Source organism: Diadema antillarum, unplaced genomic scaffold (assembly GCF_040938485.1).
Source record: "Diadema antillarum isolate AM-2024a unplaced genomic scaffold, OU_Dant_1.0 scf00000034, whole genome shotgun sequence".
Classification (NCBI taxonomy): Eukaryota; Metazoa; Echinodermata; class Echinoidea; order Diadematoida; family Diadematidae; genus Diadema; species Diadema antillarum.
Genome location: NW_027270923.1, coordinates 348,497 through 373,292, shown reverse-complemented (window position 1 = coordinate 373,292; position 24,796 = coordinate 348,497). Strand labels below are relative to the sequence as shown.

At 40.4% G+C, this 24,796-nt stretch overlaps 1 protein-coding gene across 1 annotated transcript in view; it reads left to right on the top strand.

The window, feature by feature from the left end:
- The window catches only part of LOC139743612 (integrin beta-1-like), a 139,580-nt gene that overhangs the window by 76,976 nt on the left and 37,808 nt on the right, over window positions 1-24,796 (top strand). The window contains exons 3-4 of the mRNA XM_071654091.1: window positions 13,375-13,644; window positions 21,371-21,462. Coding sequence (XP_071510192.1) covers window positions 13,530-13,644; window positions 21,371-21,462 — 207 coding nt within the window. The 5' untranslated portion in view covers window positions 13,375-13,529. The remainder of the gene's footprint in view (window positions 1-13,374; window positions 13,645-21,370; window positions 21,463-24,796) is intronic.

The window sequence follows — 24,796 nt, the reverse complement described above, 5'->3', positions numbered from 1 at the left end:
GGTTACAGCTTTATCTGCATGATTGCAGAAATGTCAGGGGATTTCCTTTGTTTGATTTCAACGCAAACCTCCTGCACTGGTATTATAGTTAGCGCACTGGGAAGAAAACGAATTATTCATTATTTATTTTTTTTAGCTTTGAGTTTTCTTTATAAATCCCGTCTTTATTTTCTTCCTTAAAAAGGAAAGTTGTGGATAATGGAAGTCCCCACTTTTGAAGAGAATTAATGTCACTCCGAGATGAGAGAACTACGGAATACCAACTTGGTATTGTTGCAGTATATACATGAAGCTAGTGAGAGGCGAGAACTAAAGAATGCCAACTTGGTATTGTTGCACTATGTTAAGCTATAACAGTCAATGTGATGTAATGCATGGTTTCAGATAAGTCTTTTCAGTAACAGGTATACAGGTTCTATACAGCGGTGCCAAAACGCGTACCGGAAATTTCCATTTTGTCCATTATAGACGAAAACCAATTTCAGGGGAGGAAGTTGTTAGGGGGATAGATAGGACGGCGAATATTGAGTGTAGCTCTGGTTATTCGGTCAATAGGCAAGGACATGATAGGTAATGATGATATGATGAGTAATGAGATTTGTTGATTGTCGTCATTTTTTTTGAGAGCGATCGAGGTAGGTAGCAAGGACAATCAAAAACACCAGTTAAGCAATGCACATAGCGAGCATAGCCACATAAGAGGACGCCGCATCGCAGCTAATGCCAGCGTGATGGCCTTCTATATATGACATTGCAGTGGATTTGGGGTCCCGTTTAACGTGGGCTGCGGTTATAAAATGAAATAATGATGATATCAAGATGCGTAAGATATGATTTGTTGCCATTATATCTGACTTTTCTGTGATCGACATTGGATTTTACTGTCGTCGAAGAATGGCAATACTCTTGATTAGAGTCGATCATTATTTATTTGCTAGTATCTCTAGTGAGTTCTTCCTTTTTATACACTTCAACTTTCTCTTTCCCCTTTTCAATTTAAAAAGTCATCTAAGTAACTACAATCCAACACGTTTTAGTGATTATGGGGAATTAAATATTGCGTTGTGGTAACTGGCTAGTACTAGATGTACTCTTACATTGTTGAATTGTGGGAAATCGAGCTTGTATGTCGAATAGTCTGTTGTTCAAGCATGAGAAAGGGGATTTTTTTTATTATTATTGAACGTGTATTTGAGGGACGCCCAACTCTAAGCAAACACGGAAATAATCTAATTCTGATCCATTTTTCTTTACATTACTCGCGTCACGCTTTCATTTTCGTTATGGTGTTTGCAATACCTCCTTTCCCCATGGCAGTGTAGAGTATTGGGAAAATAAATAAATTATTGTTGTGGCTGTCTTTTCGGTGTGCGCATTCTGTAGGAAGTCGGCAATACGTGAGCGCGCAGCGTACGGACATGGCAGTTTGGCGCGAATGCATAGTGCGCACGCATGTAGGGTGCACACGCACACCACTTCCAATCACTTTTCCCTCTCCCTCTGTCCCTGGTTCGCATTACGCTGAGTCCGCCACTGGTGAACCTTGCCGTCCATTTCCAACACTCGTCATTAGTCGACAAGCAGCTGGCTTGCGAAGGAAGTCGATCGTCAAGCCAGTCCCACACACAGACACACAGGCGCTTTATACGCGGATATACGGTTTTGGGGGGCGCTTGAACTTGGATAAATATATTTCTCTCAGGAATACTGTTTTTTTCGGCGACTGTGCGTTACGACAGTGGATTATGATCACATTTCCTGCTGTTTAAGGTAAGCTGTTTGTTTGAACTTCACCAAATGTAACGCGTAGAGCAGACTTTGGAGCATCATGATACCATGATAGAGCCAGAATTCGAGTATTCATTATTCTGAGTTTAGAATAGTGTTAAGGGCACTCTTTTCATGTCAATATGCATGAAGATGCTTTCTGTCGTCATGTTCGTACTTTAGTAGTTCATGCTTCGTGCTTTTCTCCCAACGTCAGCGGAGTAATCGTCAGCGGTGTAGAAATCACACCGGTGGTGACAGAAGGTCGTAGCGACTTCCGAGAGAGGAAACGAAAAAATAGACTGTCCTCACTTTGCTTTGCAGACACCTACGCTGTATTTCCATTCCATGGCAGCTTGAAGGCCTATACTTTAATGTACGCTAGCTGATAAGACACACTTGCTACGTTGATAGAAATACATGTGATAGTTTGAATCGCGTAGCAGTAGTCAAATGATAACTGTCACCGACATCAAATTACCTAATGAAAATCAAAACATTGGCCTCTAGGAAAGTCTTACATGGGGCGTATCGGAGCAGGGAGGTGGGACCACCTCTCTGATAGATCGGAGTAACCAAGTTTTGTTGAGTGACGTGACACTACACAACCAATGAGATTGTGACGTTTATACCTACTCTAGTAGTAGGGCTGTTTGTAGCAGAGGTAATAACGATAGTAGTCACCACTGGTAGTATGGCAGTATTAGCAATGATTGTGGTGACAGCACCGTCCAAAGCAGCCTCCCTAGCAAATCATACATTCATTTATCTCCCGAAGTAAGAGAAAACATATAGCCCTATAGTATGTAGGCCTATACATATAATATCATACTTATTTATCTAATCATCTACCACTCCGCAATATATATAGGGCCTACACATAGTTATGTCCACATCTATATGTATAGGAATACCCACTACAACTGAAGTCCATCACCATAATTGCGTGAGTATCGCCGACTCATGACCGTGGCCAATGATTTTTGACAGGTGATGACATATCGCAGTGTGCGTAGGCAATGTAACTGTTGTGCGACATGATGGAGTCGTAAGCTGATGCAAAGAAGGATACATTGTTTTTAGGGACAAACGTAATAAGCGTTCGTCATATTATTAACGATATATAATCACGCCTATGAGTCAGGTTGGTTGGGTTTTTTTGTCTCTCGTCGAAGGCCGGACTGAAAAGAGGTGATTTGTGGACGGACGAGTGGTTTATTCGCGTGCTTTCATTGCTCGGCAGGTAGCGTCCTTTTTAGAAACGCTTTCCCCCCTCACTTTCCTCTCTCCTCCGCCAACCGTTCCGTCTCGGGAATTCATGAATGTATGATGAATGGCTCCTGATTATGGGAAAACTGCTTTTGTCTCGCGTTCGCAATCTCACGAAAATCCCCGGCACGCCTCCGGGGTCCCCCCATCGTCCCCGTTAATGCTCGCAGAGAGGACGACCGTGAGCGCCATGGGACGCCGAACAAAGACCATCTCCTGCAAAGTTAATGGCTCCCGAAATTAATACGAGTAGCTTTGTCATTAACGTGTGTGTAGGCTTCGTGCACCACTCTCAACGACGGAGGACATCACCAGCGTGAAGTTAACCGTACTTGAAGCGGAGGGTTCTAACCGAGGTTTCGGCCCAGTTATAGCTGCTGATTGAGGGGCATCCCCCCCCCCCCCCCCTCCCACTCTCTACCTTCCAACCCGCCCTTGCCCTTGTCTCGCACACTTCCACACGAGAGTCATACGAATGAAATGGTTTCTTGTTTATTTATTGGTCGGGCGCGCGTGACCGCTGTAAATTACCTTTGCCGCGTGCCGAGGAACGGGCTGAGCGGTAAGACGTCCGCCAGGCCAGGAGATGGGAGCATTTGGGTCGCGTGGAGGTTGTTGGTACATTGGTGGTTGGCTCTAAATCAACAGAAGGGTGGGAGATATGACAGGAAAGTTATGTCAAACTCTCGAATGATGCCTTAAAATGGTTGTTATTGGAGAGGATTTTTTATATTATCCAATTTTTGATGCATGATTCCGACGTCACACTGTCAAATTCAACGCAGTTTCCGTAATAGTTATACATGCAGATTGGAGAGAATCACCCATCTACCCCCTTATTCACGTTTTCTTGAGTTGTAATCGACTCAGTATTGAATAATCGATTTCTTTCCAAAGAATGATAATGATCGGAGCGAAAGCAGAGCTTTCCTCCATGCACGCTCATTCACACACAGCAACAAAGACTCGTACGAGTGTGCGTATCATGTGTTTGTGTATGAATATTGTATATACAATGTGGGCTCTACAAGTTTCGTCGAACCAACAGATGATAAAGACATAGATTAGTTCGCCCAGTGTATAAGCGAATCTTGACGATACTCTACCCAATCAAAAAGACGCCGTGATGTTTCGCGTTACTTATTCTTTCAATCCGAAGGCGCAGTGGTGTTTCGCGTAACTTTTCCTTCAAATACTTCAACGCACAGGTTATTGTCATTTGTACACTCTGTGAAGTCCACTGCTTCGATTCAATCCACTGGCTCCCTCGACTCTGTATATAGCCAGGCTAGTATAGCCATGGAACTATTAGTAGCTCCATGGTATAGCTATGGTCCCCAAAATAACCTGCAACACCCACCCATTTTCATTCTGCTGCCTTTCGTGTGTAAGGAAGATGTCACACTGACCCCCCTCGGTCAGTCAGGAAATCCAATAGACGTGGAGAGAAGTGACTGTTTATTACACCAATTTCCCGTCCAGTCGCCCGGCGATGGGGATGAATAAAGCTCAGGAAGTTTTCGAAACTCTCTTTTTGGACAATCAGCGTGGTCCTATGGGAACAAGCTGTGTTTACAAGTGCACAGCGTTCTGCGTCCATTGTGGAGCGCACGATATGTATTAAACGCTGCGTGGAGGGAGTTCTCCACCAAGATTTGAAGTCGATTCATAAGGTTAAGATCAACATAGAATTATATGGTATGCTGTTTATATCTTCAAAGGTATTCTAACATCCAAATGAAAATTAAGATTGTGGAGACTTTTACGTGCAGCCATTAATTTACGAAATGAAAGACAAGACAACCAGGGACTTTTTCTGTAACTTTCGGTAACGGTTTGAAGTGGATTTTGAAAACGTACAATTAAATTCAGTTGGTCTTTCATTCCATCCAACAAAAGGTAATACAAATACTATGTATATTTTTGATAATGCATAGATATTATTAGCATTTGTCGGGGGGGGGGGGGGGGGGGGGAGACCACTGCTAGAACGCCAGTTGCTTGATCTGTTGATCCCATCAGCACAACCAGTCATGTCATAGTTTACAAGCACAAGCCCTTATCCAAAGTGTTGTCGGTCATGAAGGAGTATGTGCTAAAGGATCTCTTTCAGGATATTTGAATGTATGAGCATGCAGACTCCGACAAGGGTTTTTTGCTTGCAAACTAGTCATGTCATGCTGCAGAGCATATTCTTATTATCATAATGGTAAGAAGGTATAATTTATTATCATACGTATACTCCGCTTGACTTCGCACAGGTGATCGCCATTACTCTGAATAGATTCAATCGCTACAGATGATGTCGAGCATCGCTAAAGCCGAGTTTGTATACTGGTCCAGGGAAAAGGAAATAGGCGCGCCATTTACAATGTATGAGAATCTGATGTATAGAGTATGCACGCCTCTATTGCTATAAGAACCCACGCCTTGTTATGAGCACTTGTGCTGTGCAGTAATTACTGCCACACAGTATCAATTGTTAATTAGCAATTAATATGACGCTCTCAATAAACGTAACGAGACTTCCTCAATATATCCTGAGCTTTGTCACTAGCTGAATATGGAAAGAGAGCAATAGAGATATACAGACAGAGTGGCCGAAAGAGAGAGGGGGAGAAATGAGGAAAGAGAAATTATGCGCATAATATGGGAATAAGAGGGCGGGGTTATAAATATTTGTATTATAATAATACTTTCCATATTGCTCTGCGTTATCCGAATGTGCAGAGGATGCATTGATGTTCGCCAACAAGAGACTTCTTATAGATGCAATGCTGTAACTCTTTCGACCACTCTGCTACGATCGTTTGGATTGTGATTTTGTTTTCATGATCACGTGCCCGCTGTAAAGGAAGCACCAGGCAAAGAAGGTATAAAATTGCTTTGCCGAGGGGCACAATCTAGGCCTACTACCAGGGGACTCGAACTCGGGGCCTCATGATCTGCTTATGATTGAAAGTTCGTCTTCTTACCCACTGAGAATTTGAGAGTTTCTGAACGAGGAAGTGAAAAGAAAAAGTTGTGCGCATTGTGTGTCTCGAAGCACGAAAGAGAAAGATAAATTATTTCAAGCGAAAACCAGGCAGAGCAGCGTTTGACGCACATCAGAAGTTTCTGAAAGTATGCTTAAAGAGGACATCCAACTCCAAAAGAAAGAAAAAAATATTCCCTACAGAATGATACAAAAATGGGGAAAAATAACATAAGAAATAAGGAAGTTATGACATTTTGAAAATTTACATTTTTTAAGCATTTTTGACCATTCCTTATAAATATTCAAATGAGCGGGTTGATGATGCCATACCCTCACAATTTTTTCATACATGTATGTTATATGTTAAATTTGGACAAATTGTTACAATAGCTGATACAGGGAATAGCATGTTCCCGTACCAAGATATATCAGAGTTGATTCAATTCAATTCAGTTCAATTCAATTTTTATTTCCAATAACACATTTTTGTTGATACAAGTTTCAGGAGAAAAAAAAAATCAATCTATTATACAACAATATATCTTACCTCTGTAAGACATATAGAATAATCCTATCTCAGTAACAGGTCAATTGAATATTGACTCTTTTTTTGGGGAAAAATGGTTTCTTTTGGTCTCTTTACATCTTTCTACTAGATGTGTTTTCAAATTGTGAGTTGTTATAAAGTTCCTTAGAGACAAGCATATGGAATTGTAAAATATATTAAAACCAAAACTTTCAACCGGATTGTCCGATTTTCCCCAAGCTTTCAGTGAGTGTTTCACTCATCCTTCTTGGTTTTGCTTCATCCACTTACAAGTGTGTGTTCTCGGGAAATCCCCCCTTTAAGGTTATCGCTCTCCGTCCGTCTGTTCTCGTTGAGTCACCTGAGGTTAGCCCTGACGAGCAGCACTCGTACACTGAACAAGCAGCACTCGTACGCGCGCCACGATGAGCACCCACTGACCAACCAAATCAAACACACCGAGGAAGTAGAATATGAGTCAGAAATTGAACAATATTGACACAGTTGTAGCGACATATTTCTAGTGAAAGGGCCAGATACGTCTCGGAGAATCCCCTCTGAACTTGTGATCTAATATTGACCAAGTTGCCTTACGCTACCATCGCCCTCGATCTCTCCCTCCTCCCCACCCCCCCCTCCACTTCCTCTCTCGATCGCAGCTCATTAAGCATCGTTTTGAATTCATTGACGGCGAAACAATGGAAGGACCACTCCATTTGATGACGGGGAATGTCGCGTAAACGGATTGACACAATCCATCATTATGATAGGGCCACGAGCCACGGTCAGATCGCTGGTCTAGAATGCAGAAAACACGTAATTACGTCCCATTGTGTCTGAGTGATGATCGATCTGAAGTCAATTCAAACCGTTTGCACCCAGTCATCAAGATTAGAGGGGGGGGGGGGGTACGACTAGAGGGGTTAATCAACACTTTAAAACTGTATTCCAGTGAACCTACTTATTTGTCACTCTAAAATGCTAGTATTTCTTCGAAATCATGACTGATTCCTTTGTGACATGAAGATGCAGTGGTATCATTTTGAATATAAAACTATACATTTATTTGTTAGAAATAAGTTGAATATACTTACTACTTTCAACGTATTATTTTATTCAGAAATGAAAAAACTGTTTAGGTAATTAATTCAACAGCTGTCACTCAAGCACCTCGTCCAAATTCGCTGTATATGGCTGCCTGAGTTATGCAATTTCATATCCGTTGAAGGAAAATATAGTGCCAGGATGCAGTGTGTATCTAGCTGCTGCGGTTGGGTGAAAGGTCGTTACCGGTCGAAAGCCCGGATGTAATCAAATAGGTTAACACTTTTAAGGATCTCGAAGGACAGTATTAATGTCTATCCACGGCGCAGAAGATTTGCTCACTGGATGCTATCTAATCAACCTATTCGTGTGGTAATGTTTTTATCGAGAGTGAAACGAAGGTTGTTTATGTTGTAAACAAATGTTACTGTGATGATTGGTAGTATATAAGGTTACGGGTTAAGTTCTGTACCCTGGCACGACGAACTGCCTTGAAAAAAAAATAATCTTCTTGTCATTACTTGGACACCGAATACGGAATAGAGAGTGCTGTGTAGATCATCTGACGGTACACGTTAGTTTTAGTTCAATCTCAAAGGAGATGATTAAATGTAACATTGGATGCTGTAGGTGCGCTCTTTTAAAGACCATATAACATTACAGTAATAATCATCATATAAATCATCGGATAACGGAGCATCAAAACGGTGAGATAAAAAACACAGAAGAAGGGCAACGTTTCTCATTAGTCCATACACCAAAGGGGGTTTTAGAGTGCGTCAATAAACGTATTGTCTTATATTCTTCTCACGAAGTTTCACTAATTCATTTTGTATTTATAGAGATACAGTCATTCCACTTGAAGTCAAAGGAAAAATGCATTGTCACCTCTCTTTCAATATCAATGCTAAAACACTTAGTGTCACCACCTTTATATCGCTGTATAATTGATGTCTATCATTGTCGCCTTAACGGGTGTGTGATGCACACATGTGCACAAAATGATAAGGAAATGCGTTGACTAAAATTCTACCCGCCTGCATTGGATTGTTGTTTGTTTGTTTGTTTGTTTGTTTGTTTAGCTGTTTATGTGTGTGTTGGTTTGTTTGTGAGTCTCTCTGCTTTTTAAGATAAGGTACTGAAAAGGTAAATTTGCTTTGTACTTGTGTGGCCGAAACTGAGCATCGCAGCTCTTTCCAAAGTATAACCTGCTGCTTAAAGAACAATCACAGTACAGTGCAACACTTTTCTTTTTTGCAGGCATCATAGTTCAATTGAGTACCGCTAACACTGTTTTCATAATGATTATCATAGCTACCATTATTGTTACTTTAATGATGATGATTATTATCATTATTGCACTTGTTGTTATATTGATTATGATGATTATTATCATTACACAGGTAGTTATTTTGATTATGCTGATGATTATTATCTTTGCACTTGTTGTTATCATTTACTAATATTGAAGAGGTTAATGGTAGGGGGAACAGGAGGAGGAAGGGGGCATTACCTGAAATGAGGGAGGAACTTTGTGATCTTGCACGCAAAGAAGTTTTATAACTTTGACATGAGAACATAAAACGAGAGCATTGTTGACCTTACCATGTTCCGTCATGCCATATCCTTTAAGCAATGACAGTATATATTTCATAACTCATTGCAATAATAATAGCTGTTTAACCCTCTCTGTGCTAGAGATTTGAGATAATGTGTACACAGCTATGGGATTTTCTGTTCCAAACGGCAATCAATGCACACGAAATGACGAGGAAACTGTGGTAAACTAGGCTTTTTATTGTCAGTCGACGGATGGTCCGTTGGTGCACTGTTCTTAAACGCAGCTAATTACTGTCACACTTTAATAACAACTGGACAACTCGAGTGAAATAAATGCGATGTGTCTTCTTTGATTTACAAGGCAACGACCCCGTCTCGAATTCAGACCTTCGGAGACTATCTGTCCGTTTCCTACAGTTAATGGAGGAAATTTGGAGTAATATATTCAGGAAAGCATCTCATTTCTCGTGCGCGATTTGGAAGTAAGTCTAATTATAGAGCGCCCTTCAATAAGATATATTTTGTTCACTCCACAAATAAATCACTCTTGCACAGCGTAGAATGTATGTATGTGTGTGTGTGTGTGTGTGTGTGTGTGATGACGCTGTGGTTAAAGGGATGGGCATGGTGTATTTTTGGTTGAGATGGCGTTTCAGGTTTTAACTTTCTGCGAGATTATAGAAACCACTTTCAATGCTAAGAGGAATTCAAAATTAATTTGATGAAAATCGGTTGTGAAATGGCTGAGATATCCAAAAACAAGTAAAACAAAGTGATCCTAATAAAAGATGGGCCCCACCTTTCATTAGGACCACTTTGTCTTGCTTCGTACAAGCATACCTCACCCATTTCAAAACCGATTTTCATCACATAGACTTTTAATTCCTCATATGATTGAATGCTTTTTAATATTTCGTATACATTAATGGTTTCAAATTATCTCGCAAAACTAAAGAGAAACCTGAACCTCCATCTCAATCAAAGCTACAACATCCCTCATAAAAATAAACTGATTTGAACGTAAACATCATGGCGGGTATACAGTTTTCCATGATAGTCCCATTAATAGCGAAATAAGTTCGTAAGGATGGTTGATAAATATAGGTAAAGAGTTCTCTAAACAAATCCAATTACCTATATAGTCCTATTAATTGTGCTCAGTTTGCATATTCCGCACAGAGCACGGATACACACGACGTAGTAAACGAGGTTAAACCTTTCTTTACCATAGATTTTGGACAGGCGGTGAGTGTGTTCAACAATGCAGAGGATTTCTGTGCCAAGCAGCACTCAAAACACACTCGGGTTATGGAGACAAAAAAAAAAGACCTCAATGAATTCCATCTGAATGCACATTTAAAGGAAAGTACAGCATTGTGGTTGTATTATTTAAACCCTGGATGCTTTCGAGTCACTCTGATTCCTCATTAGAATTATCATATAAATATAGCAATTTTGTTTCCGTGAAATTATGGGTCGAAATTCTGGACCAGTTAAAAGATAGTCGGAAAGAAAAAGATTTAAAATTTGACTAGTAAAACGATGCATGCTTAACAAAAATCGAATGAAATCACACAACACTTCTTGAACAGTCAAAATGAAAATGCAAATAAGTGAACCGATGGCGACACCGCCTCGCCACTTTTCCACTACTCGTGTCCAAACTATGACGAAAATCAAATGTTCTGTTATTAACGTGTAAAACACAATATTTGCCCTGGCCGCAATTTCAAAATAATGATCAATCATAAATTAAACGGGATGGAAATGATGGAAACCCGGATTCAGTGAGTGAAAGCACCGCAAAGATGAAATCAATCATTAAAGTTTTTATTTTTTCTTTAAATATTGGTCGGAGCTATTGGTGAACTGAAATTCGTAAGTCCTTTCACTTTGTTTGTAATGGTACAATTTATTCTCGTTACGTTTCCATGTTTACCTGTTCTTCTTCGCACGAGTAGGCGTTTACACAAGGAACATAATAAAGCCAGTAGTTTTCATTCGTGTTTAGTGTGTAGTTTTCGAGGAAACTGGAGTCAACAAGAGGCTACGGTGTTTTCCCTACGTATTAACCTCCCACGTATGTTAACAGTTTATTCAGGGAATACATATCCATCTATTTCATTTTCATTTTCAAATTGTATTTATTTCCTTGAAATACAATCCGAGGAAGCCTCTTGCGTCAGGTCAACATTGTATAAACTCTTTGGATTGTTTAGAAAATGAACGTTTTCTTTGTAGCTTACGAATACATTATCTTCTTATCCAGTAACGTGACATGCTCCTTATTAGGAAAAGGAGTATCCAACTTAAAAGCCCATTGGTCACGTGACCCTTGAGGTGAAAGTAATGCTTTCGTTTCGTCTCTCTGCTGCCATGTTTAGATTAACTTTGAATACACTGAGTAAAATCGAACAGACTCTTATAGTGAAAGGTTCATCATCATCATCATCATCATCAGATATGAAATAAGCAAGTTATGAAAATGGGCAGTTGAATATGTTTTCATGAAAGTACAGGACATTTGCAACCGTTCCATAGAAACATGCGACCTTTCCGAATTCTCTAACTTTACAATCATAGTATTCACTACGTTTGATTTTGATGTAACTTATGATAATGTAATAGCTGATATCTCCGCACGATATTATTGTTGGACGTATATTTCGACAGCCACCTTTCTCCGCAAACCACATGCCAGAGTTAGAAAGGGGTGTAGCATCTCGGCGAAAGTGTCCCCCACCTACCATTGCAGTTAGCTTCTTCTGATCCCTCCACCTTTGGAGACCAAAATACTTTTGTGCAGTTCATCTATTAAACTCGAACATCATATCATCTAAGGCATCTTCAAGTCCCCCCCCCCCCCTCCTGTCAGTTGGCTCTTGTCCTAAGGTATCTTCTCTCCCCTCCCCCTTCCACCACCCCTTCCTTTCCCCCTATCGCTTTCGCCCACTCCCTTCTCTCTCGTTCTCCCCCTCCGTACATTCCTTTACTTCCGGGATTTCCCTCACTCAGCGATCCTTGTCTAACGCGGAAGGTGTTGATCATTGTAGAGCCACAGATACTTGCAGACCTGCGCAGGCTCCGGTTAACAAGCCCGCTCTGACTCGGTTTAATTAAAGGTTTCGCTAAATTTAGGGAGGATCTATTTCCATCGCGAGCCGATGGTGTATCATCGCTGATGAGTAGGCCGTGTTGTGATTCAGAAAAGGTAGGATCTATACGAGCGAAGATACGAGTGCCTTAAGTTGGCGGGATTTACTTGTTTTTGCTGTGGCTTCCAAACAAGTGCATCTATGGAACCAACCTTTTAACCGTCCAGAGAGCAGGGTTCTTCTCGTGAGCTTCTCGCACGTTGCTTCAAGTGCAGAAAATTCGATTCCTCATTAGTCTTGTCCAGGGTGTGAGATAGTATCATGTGTCTGTGCATTATGTTTCTGTATATGCACTTAGGAAAAATCAAAGCTATCCAAATTATTCGTACTTGGACCAGATTCCAGCTCTTGTAAAATAAAAAACAAACACCAGTTTCGAAACCGTTGCGGTCGTGCTATTCGATTCCTCACGAAAATAGAGGTCTGCAAAGACCAAAACTGAAATCTGTCTGGCTTCGTCTGCTGCACAAGTCATTTTTTATAGTTTCGCCAAGGTCGAATGAGGAAAAATAGAAAAAGCATATCTGTACTTTTATCCAAAAAAGGGAACGAATGTATGATACATAAAATACAAGGCGTGGCTTCCAATATGCATTCCAGGAAATATACAGTATACGTGCTCTGCTAAACTTGACGACTGTGAGTTTTTATGGACATGAAATCCAATTAGCGTAATGTAATGAGACGCTCATTTGTCTTCCTCTAGCTTGTATCCTGCCTTTCGCTATCAATATCGTTTATGTCGATGTTTAATTCCTGTCCATGCATGGACTGAAATTGTGGGCACTCTTCACATTGGAACTCTTCCTTCATTTAGGGGCGTATTTTTTATAGCTTCTCTTCCAAAAGCCGATGATAGGGGGTCACAATCGTGACCCACTTCCATCCCTAAAACGGATATCTCCAGGAATCTGGAACAAGCGAATAAGTATGTGTATGATTGACCGCCTGAGGGGGGGGGGGGTAGTAATAGTTCGCGAAATGATATTACAACCGACGACAGCCGAATTACTGATAAGTCACGTTGCCCTTCATGTTAAAGGTTTTCCCTGTTTCTTGTTTGTGTTTTTCTGCAGATACTTACAGGGGATCGCTGAAGACTGCTGCTGCCTGTGTTCGAGCTCTCAACGGGCAGCCTGCGGGAAGCACGGGTCCACGCTACCTAGCAGGAGGAGGGTGTTCTTAACTACAGTCGCAGCAGACAGCTGAATCTGTACTTTACCATCTCAACATGATGCGGGAGGTGTTTCCGGTCAGGATGCCCCACAGGACCGGGTACTCGAAGACTGTCTTCCTCGCGGTTTTTGCTCTCAGCTTGTTCATTGTACCCACAGTTAATGCACAGAGTAAGAACAAATTTTCCACATTGATTTTCACTATTTTCTTTTCGAAGAAATTGTTAATGCAGCTATTTCAGTATTGTAGAGTAGCCCATGTATTTTGATTGTATATTGAAGGGTCATTTGGTAGCATTAAGTTTTCATATCGCTCCGTTAACTCATTACTACACCTCAGCCTCGGAACACACATTATATGAGGAAGTGGAATTCGAGCAAATATTGTTTGCTCAGGGGAAATTGTCCTGTTGGTACTGGTAGATTTGTCGCGAAGGGTTAATTACCCGGATATGAGCTGATCGTATGTACGACTAGTTTCACACTGTCCAGGTGAGAAAACGTGCACCCCTTAGGCTAAATTAGACTTTTGCACACCACCATGTAGGCCTATATTTTGATCGTTTATTGAAGGGTCATTACTCGGTAACATTAAGTTTTCGTATCGCGCTGCTAACTCCATATACACCTCAGCTCCGGAACAACATATTTATGAGGAAGTGGAATTCGAGGAAATATTGTTTGTCAGTGGAAATTGTCCTGGTAGCAGATGTGTCGCGAAGGGTTGATTACCCGGACATGAGCTGATCGCATACGATCAGCTACTAGTTTTACTTAGTCCAGGTGAGAAAACATGCATCCCGCGGGCTAAATCAGACCTTTACACGCCACCATTACATACACGTACGTCCGCTCAAATTAGAGTTCGAATTTCGGAATGAAGTTTCATAGAAAGCGAAGACATGTAACCTGCCACCGTGGCGCTAATAGGATTTGATCCAAAGATTGGTTCTTCGCCATTGGGCTCGTCCGGTCTCAATCACGGGTTCGCCCGGTCTCAATCACGCTCTCGATGTGAAAAGCAGTAGAGCACAAAATACGTTTTTACTCATCTCATTTTTTTTTTTCTGTGTCAGTGGTTTTCGGCCAGTTTGCACTGCGATCACTAACATTCGTTCCATTACAAGTATTTCCCCAGTGTCTTTATTTCATAATAATGATGTTCACTATCTTCGTCAAAGTTTGATCTGATGAAGGAAAATGAAAATACAATGCAGGATTTCATTTTAACCATTTGTATGCTACACCAGGCATCTTTGTACGTATTCATGTCAATGTGTTATAACGGCGATATATTCCATTCAACGGAATTCAATCCAAATTATTTCCATATTTCTCAATGAAGTTACAAATTCTTTGACACTTGGAAAACGAATTAGAATAAAAATGTATACAACCACGCGTTTAGATTGCACTTTACAAACTAAAGTAGGCCCTACGTAATGAACACAAATGTTTCTAGTCAATATTGTGGTACGAAGGTGTCTCAAAGAAGAAATGGAACAAAGAAGTAACAGAAATATGATTGTGTGCATGCCTACAATAAAGTGTAATATGAATACTTCATAATAATTATATACTTTCTCCTCCAGCAGGGAGAAGAGTGTAAATAATGACAAAAGAACAGACAAACAATCAATCAAACAAACAATGAGCAGCAAGTGCACCACAACCTCATTTGCAACCAGGATTCCGATTTGAAAGTGTAACTCGAAGAGGGATTTATGTCTCTCGAGTTTGGTTTCATAGAAGAACTTATGCCAACTTTCTTACCCAGTGTACAGGACTTACTCGCAAAATATTAGTTGTAACACACCTGTTGTTATCTGTATAAACCATTTGGGCCTATGGGTATATAGTTTCCTCCAACTATAGCTACATCGACTCAGTGAATGCAAAATTGTAAGACGAACACATGAGTGTAGTTTCAAGAAAATATTTTATGAAATTACGAATATTTAAAGTTTTTGCTTAATCAGTGTGAGTTGTTTGTTGAATAGGAATGCTACCTCAAGTCGTGATATGGTCAGAGAATTCCATACAATTTATTTTGTTATTTTAAACATTCCCTCTGCATTCTGAATTTAAGGAAATTTGTCAGCTGCTCTTTTATTATGTTGGAAATATGAAAATATTTCATCTCTCTCTCTCTCTTTCTCTCTCTCTCTCTCTCTCTCTCTCTATATATATATATATATATATGTATATATATATACTAATACTTATTTTTGTATGTATATTGGATACATTTCGCTTTCGTACTGTAAATAAGATTAAAAGGCATTATTTACATACATTTATATATTCATATGTTGATATATTGACATATTTATAGATTATTGTAACATACTTACTCGATCTTACAAATATAAAAAGGGCGTCAATGGACGAGGGGAAGTGAATCCATCGTACGTCATAGATTCTATGGGACGAGGCCTGTCCCGAAAACCCAGCCATGTTGCAAGCTAGTTAACCGCCATAGAGACTGTTCAGTCGTGTTACCTGTGAGGTCACATTGACACTCGTACTTCCGGCGGATGTCAAACCTTTTTGTTTCCACTTTGCTGACGTGTCCTTGAACTGTGTTCAGTGAGTTTTGCTGCGCTTTAAAGTGACACTTAGACCCTTATAACTGTCGTGAATATCCAACCTGACGCTTAACTCTGACCTTTTGCGACAAATCTCCTTGCGGAACTCGAACTAGTTCCTAATCCTGCTTTGTTTAGTTTCCTGTGTGAATCCGTGCAGCTTAAAGGGATGGTACCGTATAGGTGAAGATGAGAATTGGGCTTTTAACTTTTTGCGACATACCAAGAAAACACTTATGATATAGTACAGAGCATATCATTTTAAGAGGAATTCAAAGTTTATTAATTGATGAAAATCGGGTTTGGAATGACTGAAACATCCGAAAACAAAGTAAAACAAAGCGATCGTAATAAAGTGTGGGTCCCACACTTTATTAGAATCGCTCTTTTTTGGATATCTCAGCCATTTGAAAACCAATTTTCATCAAATAAATATTAAATTCCTCATAGAATTACATGCTCTTTCATATTTCATGAGAGGTTTCTCATTATCTCACAAAAAAATGTTAGAAACCTGAAATTAGGTCTCAACCAAAACTGTACGATCCCTTTAATCCACCTCCCTGCTTATGTAAGCTTGAACAAAAACATAGAGAGCTTTTAAAACATGTAAGTATACGTAACGCGTTCGTGATTACATGCACGTATAACAGTTCTGCAGTCTGGTGCACTGTTTATTCAACTAAACTTAGAATCCTGTCCAACTCCGTGGACTGCTTTGCAGAGCTACCAAGTCTCACGCATTCTGAGTGAGCAACAAGCATTTATAGGGGCCATCTCACGATCTCACGATCTCACGAATGGCACCCATTTTTCTCACGCATTAGGCAAAGTCTGCAACTTGGGCCTATGATAATGGGCATAGCCCAAAGGATTTAAGTGATAGTTGCAATTGAAGATATATTTCCCTTTTGTCTTTCAAAATAAGTAAAAATAGTCTCATAAGTATGTACCTGATCGCACCATAAGAGCTAAACATTGAAAGAGCTCCCTACTTTGGGAGGGGTAAAAGAACCCTCCCACCCTCGCTCGCGCGCACATTCGCGCGCCGAGATGCCTAGTCAAGAAAATCTCACTCATAAAAAAATTTTGAACTTGGCATCCCTGGCTCTGCCATAATCAATACATGGAGCTAGCTCCATGATCAGTGCTTACATCATGCACGTCAACGCAACGTTGTTAAAGAGACGGTACAGTTTCTGTTTAGATGGGGCTTGAGCTTTCCAACTTTTTTTGATGATTTTTTTTTAAAGGCAATGAGAAACTTCTTCCGAAATATTATGGAAGAACATCATAAGGATTCTAAGAGAAATTGAAAGTTTATTTGATGAAAATTGGTTTTGAAATGGCTGAACTATCCAAAACAAAGCGATCGTAATTACAAGTGGGACCCACCGGGTCTTGTTATCAGGATCGCTTTGTTTTACTTTTGTGTGTATATATCTCGGCGATTGCAAAACAGATTTTCATCAAGTAAACTGTCTCGCTATCATTGACGTGGCCTTTGGTTGTTTACCAGCCACAGGGATATACATTTCAAGGATTTTAGTACACTTAACACAAGTTTCTACATAATACGGGCAACGTGCAGGCCTACTTTCATTTTCGTCTTCAAAGGCTTTGACTTCATATCAAATAACGGGATGTTAATATGGCTTTCTTAGACAAGGAACGAGGAAGTTGCAGGAAGGAGGAAAAAGCTGATAGCTAGATTTTTTTTTCTCAAAGTATATTGCCTGAGAGCATGTGGTTCATCCAACGCAGCGTTAACACACATTGCACATTATTTTTGTGAAGCGACAGCGCACTGTATATCTACATAAAGGATGCATTGTATCATGGGGGATAGGTTTGCGTTGAAAGAAAATGAGAAGACTCGTTTTTCATCTACCAAAGATGACCCGTTTAGATGGCTGATAACTGGCTTAAAATTACTTATCTTCATTTTGATTACACACTTATTATTACCATTAGGATGAAGACAGATATATTCCCCTCAAAAGTCAAATCGTTAAGCATTAGGCCCGTCTTGTTTGTTTTTGGTGGGGGTATAATGGGTAGGGTTGACATGTATATGTGTGTTCATGCGTATTTTGTTGCTGTTTTACTGAGGGAATTCGGTAATAATTTGAGTTGAGTTAGACTTCACTGAGTCTTTTACCACTCTCTTCATCACTTTGATAAATCATATACACAGAGTGTAAACCATTTTTCAGCGATACAAATAAATACCCTACATTATAATTCATGCTATATGCTACTGCTCACCGTGCAGTTTGTGTAACAATGGTTGGGTATGGTGGACGAACGTACTGTGAACAGTAAAGAGAGGATAGCTCATGAAAAAAGAGGACTGTAAAGTCAGACATAAATAACGCGTATGAAGAGAATAACAGGAAAAAGAAAACAAAAGGGAAGAAGCGGAAGATGGATGTAAAAAACAGTAACCGGAAAGTTACTGGTTGTTTATCACAGATAGCATGGATAGTGTGACCTCTATGAAAACTATCCGCCTGCTAGCTCCGCGCGTGAGCGCCGAAAAGGTGGCGCAGATAATCTCAAGCATCACTCAACCTTGAACTGGGGGGATGATGGCTCACGGGCCGTCATGCATGCAAATAGTAAAAGAACGCCTGACTGGGAGGACAAGATGGGAAGCCGGATCGACGAAAGACACATCCTTTGATTTGAGTTTCAGAGCTTTATCTTTATTTCCCATCCCCCCTTTTTTTAAAAGGATGAGGTGGGGGTAGGTTGTTCTCCTTTTTACGAGAGGATATAGTGCACACGGGGCAGAATATTGTGTTGATGGGGTACGGGGAGCTTGTCACAGTTCAGAAAGAAGGAGAAAAGATGACCCCTTCATTTGCTGAGTCATCTAGGATGATCAACGGCGCATCATGAAGTCCATGAGGGACACGACACAGTCATTTTCGGACCCATTAATCCCCATCTATTACTTACTTCATTCATACGCGCCCAGTCGGAACTTTCCATTTCCTTGTAGGGGTATCAGCTATAGTATTACTATCATGTGCCTTGATTTAAAAAAGAAAACAAAAAGTTGGACAGACTTCGTGGACTGGTTTCGGGATGTTTATTCTGAATCCTCTATTTCATATTTAGCTGTAAACAGGGAAAGTGGTTGTATAGAATTTTTCGTAAAAGGATGGACATGGTTATCACTTGAAAGGGTCATTATTTGTTCGGGGATACATTCCAAGAGACTAATGAAAGGTACAAATGAGATACGCGAAAGTTCGACCGAAAGAAAAAGTACATTGTGTCAAAGTAATACCAAAACTTGTACTCTAAGTGTGTCAATTCAAGTATCGTCTTTGATAGAATACATCCTTGAACATGTTGAATGTCATGTTTTGGTGACACAATAGCGTCGCCACTTGCGGATAACCTTATTTAGTAGTTCACAGTTACGGAAACAAGACTCCATAGATGTTTTTAAACTCTTCTTCTAAAGTGGTTTGTAGGTTGTAGATTTTTTCCCCTCGAGAGGACCGCCCATTATCAAGTATGTTTTTTTAATTTCATTTCTTTCTTCATTTCCATTTTCATCAATTCATATAAGTGTGCAAAGCATATCATGCTAAGAAAGCAAAAACACCCCCCCAAAAAAAATTATAATCACTCAATAGATTGCGAAGCAAAGAAATCTAGTTTTTAATGTCTAGCTGCATCTTGTTTGTTTGTTTGTTTGTTTGTTTGTTATTTCACTTTTGCACCTATATGTACACTCCATATCAATTAGCAACATAAAGTAGACCGCAGTGTATACTTCTCATTTGCAATGAAGATTGCGACGGCCGAGAGTTGCATGTAGTGAATATACTGCCAAGTCTCTTTCTCGCTCAGTTTATGGGAAGAATGGCGTGCTGTGTATCAGTGATGAAGGTCTGGCGCGCCAGATTTTGTCGACAGAATCCTAATTTTCGAGCTTGGAAATCTTTAAATATATCATTATTCTTCATGATTTTCAACTAGATAGCATAATAATCGATTATGCACATATTCTCATCGTGTCTAGATCGCGCTTTTTTTTCTTTCGATATGCCCTTGCCTTGAAGTGCTATTTAAATTTACTTATGCTCATAGATTGACATTGTGATGACATTGTGTTTAAATCTATGTAGGCCCTACAATGACAAATGATCAATTCTCTTTATATAAGTAAAGTTGCTGTAAACTTGCTAATATTTTAATCGGTGAATTGACAAAAGAGTAACTCTTTACTCTGCGTAGTGAGGGTGTTAAGCGCAAACGACCAAGCTCAGGAAGTGACTGGAGTCCATCTTGACCCGGTCTAGGTTCGGGGAGAAAATAATATAACAGTTGCAGGACTGACTTTATTTCGGACAAGCGAGGAGGACGGCCTGGATTAGACATTATTGAGAAGCAAGGGCCAATCGATCTAATTGCCAAATGACCAAGCTCCGACTGACCTCACTCCGGGCAGATATTTAGATTGATGATTTCCTTAATTCGTCGGGTGAGGTGTGACGTGAGTCTGACGTCTGTTGTATGGATTGTTGTTTTATTTTTGGAAGGTTTAAAAGATTTGACAGCAAAAACAACATGAACAACAAGGCATAATATTATAAAGAAAAAAAAACTTATCAAGTAAACAGTCCATAAGGAGATAACTTTACTACGCGACAGCAAAGCTGATAATGGATATCTACCGAACGGATGACATATTTGTACATCATGGTATAGACTTACTGGCGGAGCACAGAAGACATTGGATATTCCATCAGGAGAAAATACTGGCGTGATATTGGGGGAGCGAGGTTATTTGTCCCGACGTGGCATTGATCCACTCGAAACCTACTCGAAACAAAGCTTTTCAAATCATGAAGGTTCGAACTTTTAAACAACTGTCAAAGTAGGCATATATATTATATACAAATTATCGGTCATATGGTTATTGTTGGCGTTCGTTTGGTATTTCCTTACACAATGTTGTTATTCCGTAAGAGAACATAATATTGTGCACATAGGTACCTGTACTTGGTGCATACATATGATATATCCCGTTATCACATCGCCATGTTTATCCAAGCGATGGCTTAGGTATAATGCTGCTAATTTATATCAAGATAATTATCAAAGGTGATGTGGACTGGTACTTCCGTGAAACATTACCTGATAATGTATTCACCAGCCTTGTAATCAGCCAGTACAGTAGTTCCTTAGAGATTTGAATTGTAGTAATGACATCATGTTTAATATGAACAATTTATACTTCAGTATGTCTTTTAATTCTCCTCTTTGGTCTTCCTTTCCCTTCCCAGCGGCAGAAGAGCTCAGTTCCATATGTCAAGGAGCTCAAGACTGCGGGGCCTGCATTTCAGTCAACCCAAACTGTGCTTGGTGTACGACAGACGTAAGTGAATACTTTTTGGTCTGATATTTTTTCTCTCTCTGTAATATTGTACTCTGGTGCTTTCTGTATATTTCTGGTACTATTTCCCCTTCTTCTTCCGGAATGGATATAGCTAGTTATCAGCCTTGTACACGGTTTGATAGCGGGATAGGTCACACAACAGCTCTCACTTTCTGCCAGCATGCAAATTCTAGATTTTGTTAAATCATGCGATCAACATACACTATTTTCTGCCATCAGTTCGACTAATTTCTTGTTGTTCTCTCCTGCTCTTCCTATTCCTATGTAAAAGTCATTTGTTATCGTATAACCGTCTTTGTTATCTTTTTTTTTGGGGGGGGGGGGGTGCAGTGGATGGGAAGAGAAGTGGGATAGAGAATGTGTTATTGTGAGTATGTTGATGTTGGATTTATTTTACGTGACCACTGCTTAGCCAACAAAACTGGTTGAGCAGTGCCAACACTGAAAAGGCTACCCTGGATAAAAGGAAACAAAGAAAACAAGAAAGAAAGTATTATTATTATTATTATCATTATCATAAGCAACAGCAGCAGCAGTATTATCATGTTATAGGAAAATTATGCGTATGGCTTGGTGCCACGCTGTTGTATTTCTCCACATTATGTACATGTACCACACGAAATTGATAGAGGAATGTGCGCCATCGCGCTCGGCGAAGGCGGCAACATTATCCGGGGGGACGTCACACTTGACATTTTCAACGTCTGAATGGCCGTGATCGTGGTGGAAATACGAATGGGAAGACCAAAAAAAAAAAAAAGAAGAAATCTTCGGATGTGCAACGAGATCCTACACGGGGGACGATAGTGAACAGAATGCTCGTGACTATTATATTCCTAGGCCTAAAACAGTGCATAATGGAAAGAGGAGTCGCAGCGTTGGATTGAGCGCGGTCGCTGAACCCAACGGCAACCTGCGCATATCATGCCTATAACTACCACTGGCTATACTCTATCGCGTTAGATGGGAATGAATTCTTGACTAACTTCTTGACTTACTTCAGCAGTGACGCAGAGATGTTTAAAAAACAAACAAACTTATTAAACATATGCTGTTGATATGATAGCACCACCCCACCCGACATGTAGGATGTGCAGTATGTTGTACAATATTTATATTTACAAGAACGGCGAAGGGAAGAGAGTATACTGTAAATGACAATGACACCGCATTCTCGTTACACACCGCTTCCGTCACACCACCCGTGTGGATTACCAGCTACATCCGATAGCGATACAAGCCAAAACTGAAACAGTCCGTCATAACAGCAAGCATAAACAAAAGAATAGGTACTCAAACAGATTTGAATAATTGCATTTATATGTATTTATACACCCCCCCCCCCCCCCCACACACACACATGCACACACACAAATTAGCAATTAGAGGTTCACGTCGAAACAACAGTCAGACTCACTGGCTGTGACATTTGTTGAAATAATTCATTGTCTCGCGCCACGTTCCAAGAACTGCGTTGCTGTCGTTACTGAGATGTGCAACATTCGCTTATGTGCTGGTTGCTTGTTGCTTTGGATCTGAAATAAACACGCGTATTCTGAGGCGATTTTGTGATTTATTTCAGATCCAAAGTCGGTCAGTCGGGGGACTGAAAGTCGTATACAATTTCTTCCTTTCAGCCCTCATGTACCCAAACTATCATTCCTATACAAGTTTGCCAGCTCTTCCGCGTACTCAGCTTCTAATGTATTCTCGCTAACATCCGGAATGGGATATCGTATCGCTGTCAAAGCGATGATACAACCTCCAGCGTCATCACGGATATTTCCTGTCAGTGTTTTGATAGCTTTTAGCACACGGAAATGCTATTGAATGAATATCCCATGTAGCTGTAGTTAACAGCGGGAAGTGACAACCTGTCGTTTTGTGTACACGTCAGGTGTCATATCACGCCATGGTTAGACGTTCACTTGCGATTGCTATACATAGAGCTCATGCGTAGGATCAGTGGCTGGGGATGATGTTATTGATCTCCGTTGCGTTGACTTGTTAAACTACCTCACCTCTCATGCAAATGAATGCGAGGGGTAATCTTACGATAGATACCCATCTTCCCTTGAGTCCATCTTACAACACTTATCCTCCTTGTTAGTCTACAAACGACTTGCTGAGGACCTGGCGTGCTTCAAGGAATTAATGGTACAGTTTCAGTCAAGACGGGGATTGAGGTTTCCACCATTTTCGATGATGACTTTGTGAGATAATGAGAAACGTCTTATGGAATATGAAAGAGCATGTAATTCTAAGTGGAATTCACAGTTTATTTAACCAAAACCGGCTCTGAACTGCCTGAGATATTCAAAACAAAGCGCTCCTAATAAAAGGTGGGGCCCAGCTTTTATTAGGAGCGCTTTGTTTTACTTGGTTTTGAATATCTCAGCCTTTTCATTACCGATTTTCATCATATATACTTTGAATTTCTCTTAGAATTGTATGGTGTGTTTTTTTTTTCTAAAGTGGTTTCTAAGCATCTTGCAAAAATTTAAAAACTGATTTTTCACCTCAATCAACACTATACCATCCCTTAACCGTCACCAGTTCACACGTATCCCAGTTTTTTTTTTTGAAGGCCAATCTCTATCCAGTCAGACACCATACCATGTGATATATGTTGTTCTAGGTGGGTTTAGAGTATCGCAAGAAGATGACATATTTTGTTGATCAGCTATGTTGAAGATTTCACGAACGGATATAAACTCAGCTGGGTTATTTTTTGTACCCTTCAGCGGCGAGATGGAGAGAAAAGGAAGAAAAAAGCGGGCGATTTATATCCTTAATGCACTTCGTATTGCTTCTCAAAAGCCTGGTATATCCATTCGTCCAGCGCTCGATGTTTCCATGGCAACGGATGACGCTAGGGACATTTTTCAATCATAAATAGACGCCCATTTCTGCCTCTCCCTCCCCTTCTCCGTCTCTCCCTCTCTCTCCCTCTCAGAAAAGCAGAAGTTCTGGAGAAGTCAGATGAAGAGGCGGTGTGAGAGGATACGTGGGATGTTCAATGCCCAAAGGCTGTTGAAAGGGGGGAAATCCATATCCACAGATTGGTTTCCAGGGGGTGGATTGATCGTAATGGAGTACACTGGCGAGAAACAGGTGGCCCGTCTTAACGGCAATATCCTCTTCCCTTGGTCGAGAGGCATCGTTTGCCGATTGGATTTGGCGCCAACTTCACACCCTTCTCTCAAAAGGAGTGAAGGGAAAGAGGGCATATTTATAGTGATGAGAGTTAATGTAAATGTTTCACTACTTCAGTCTTTTGATTTGTCTTTAATTCATAGAGCTGAAATCGCAG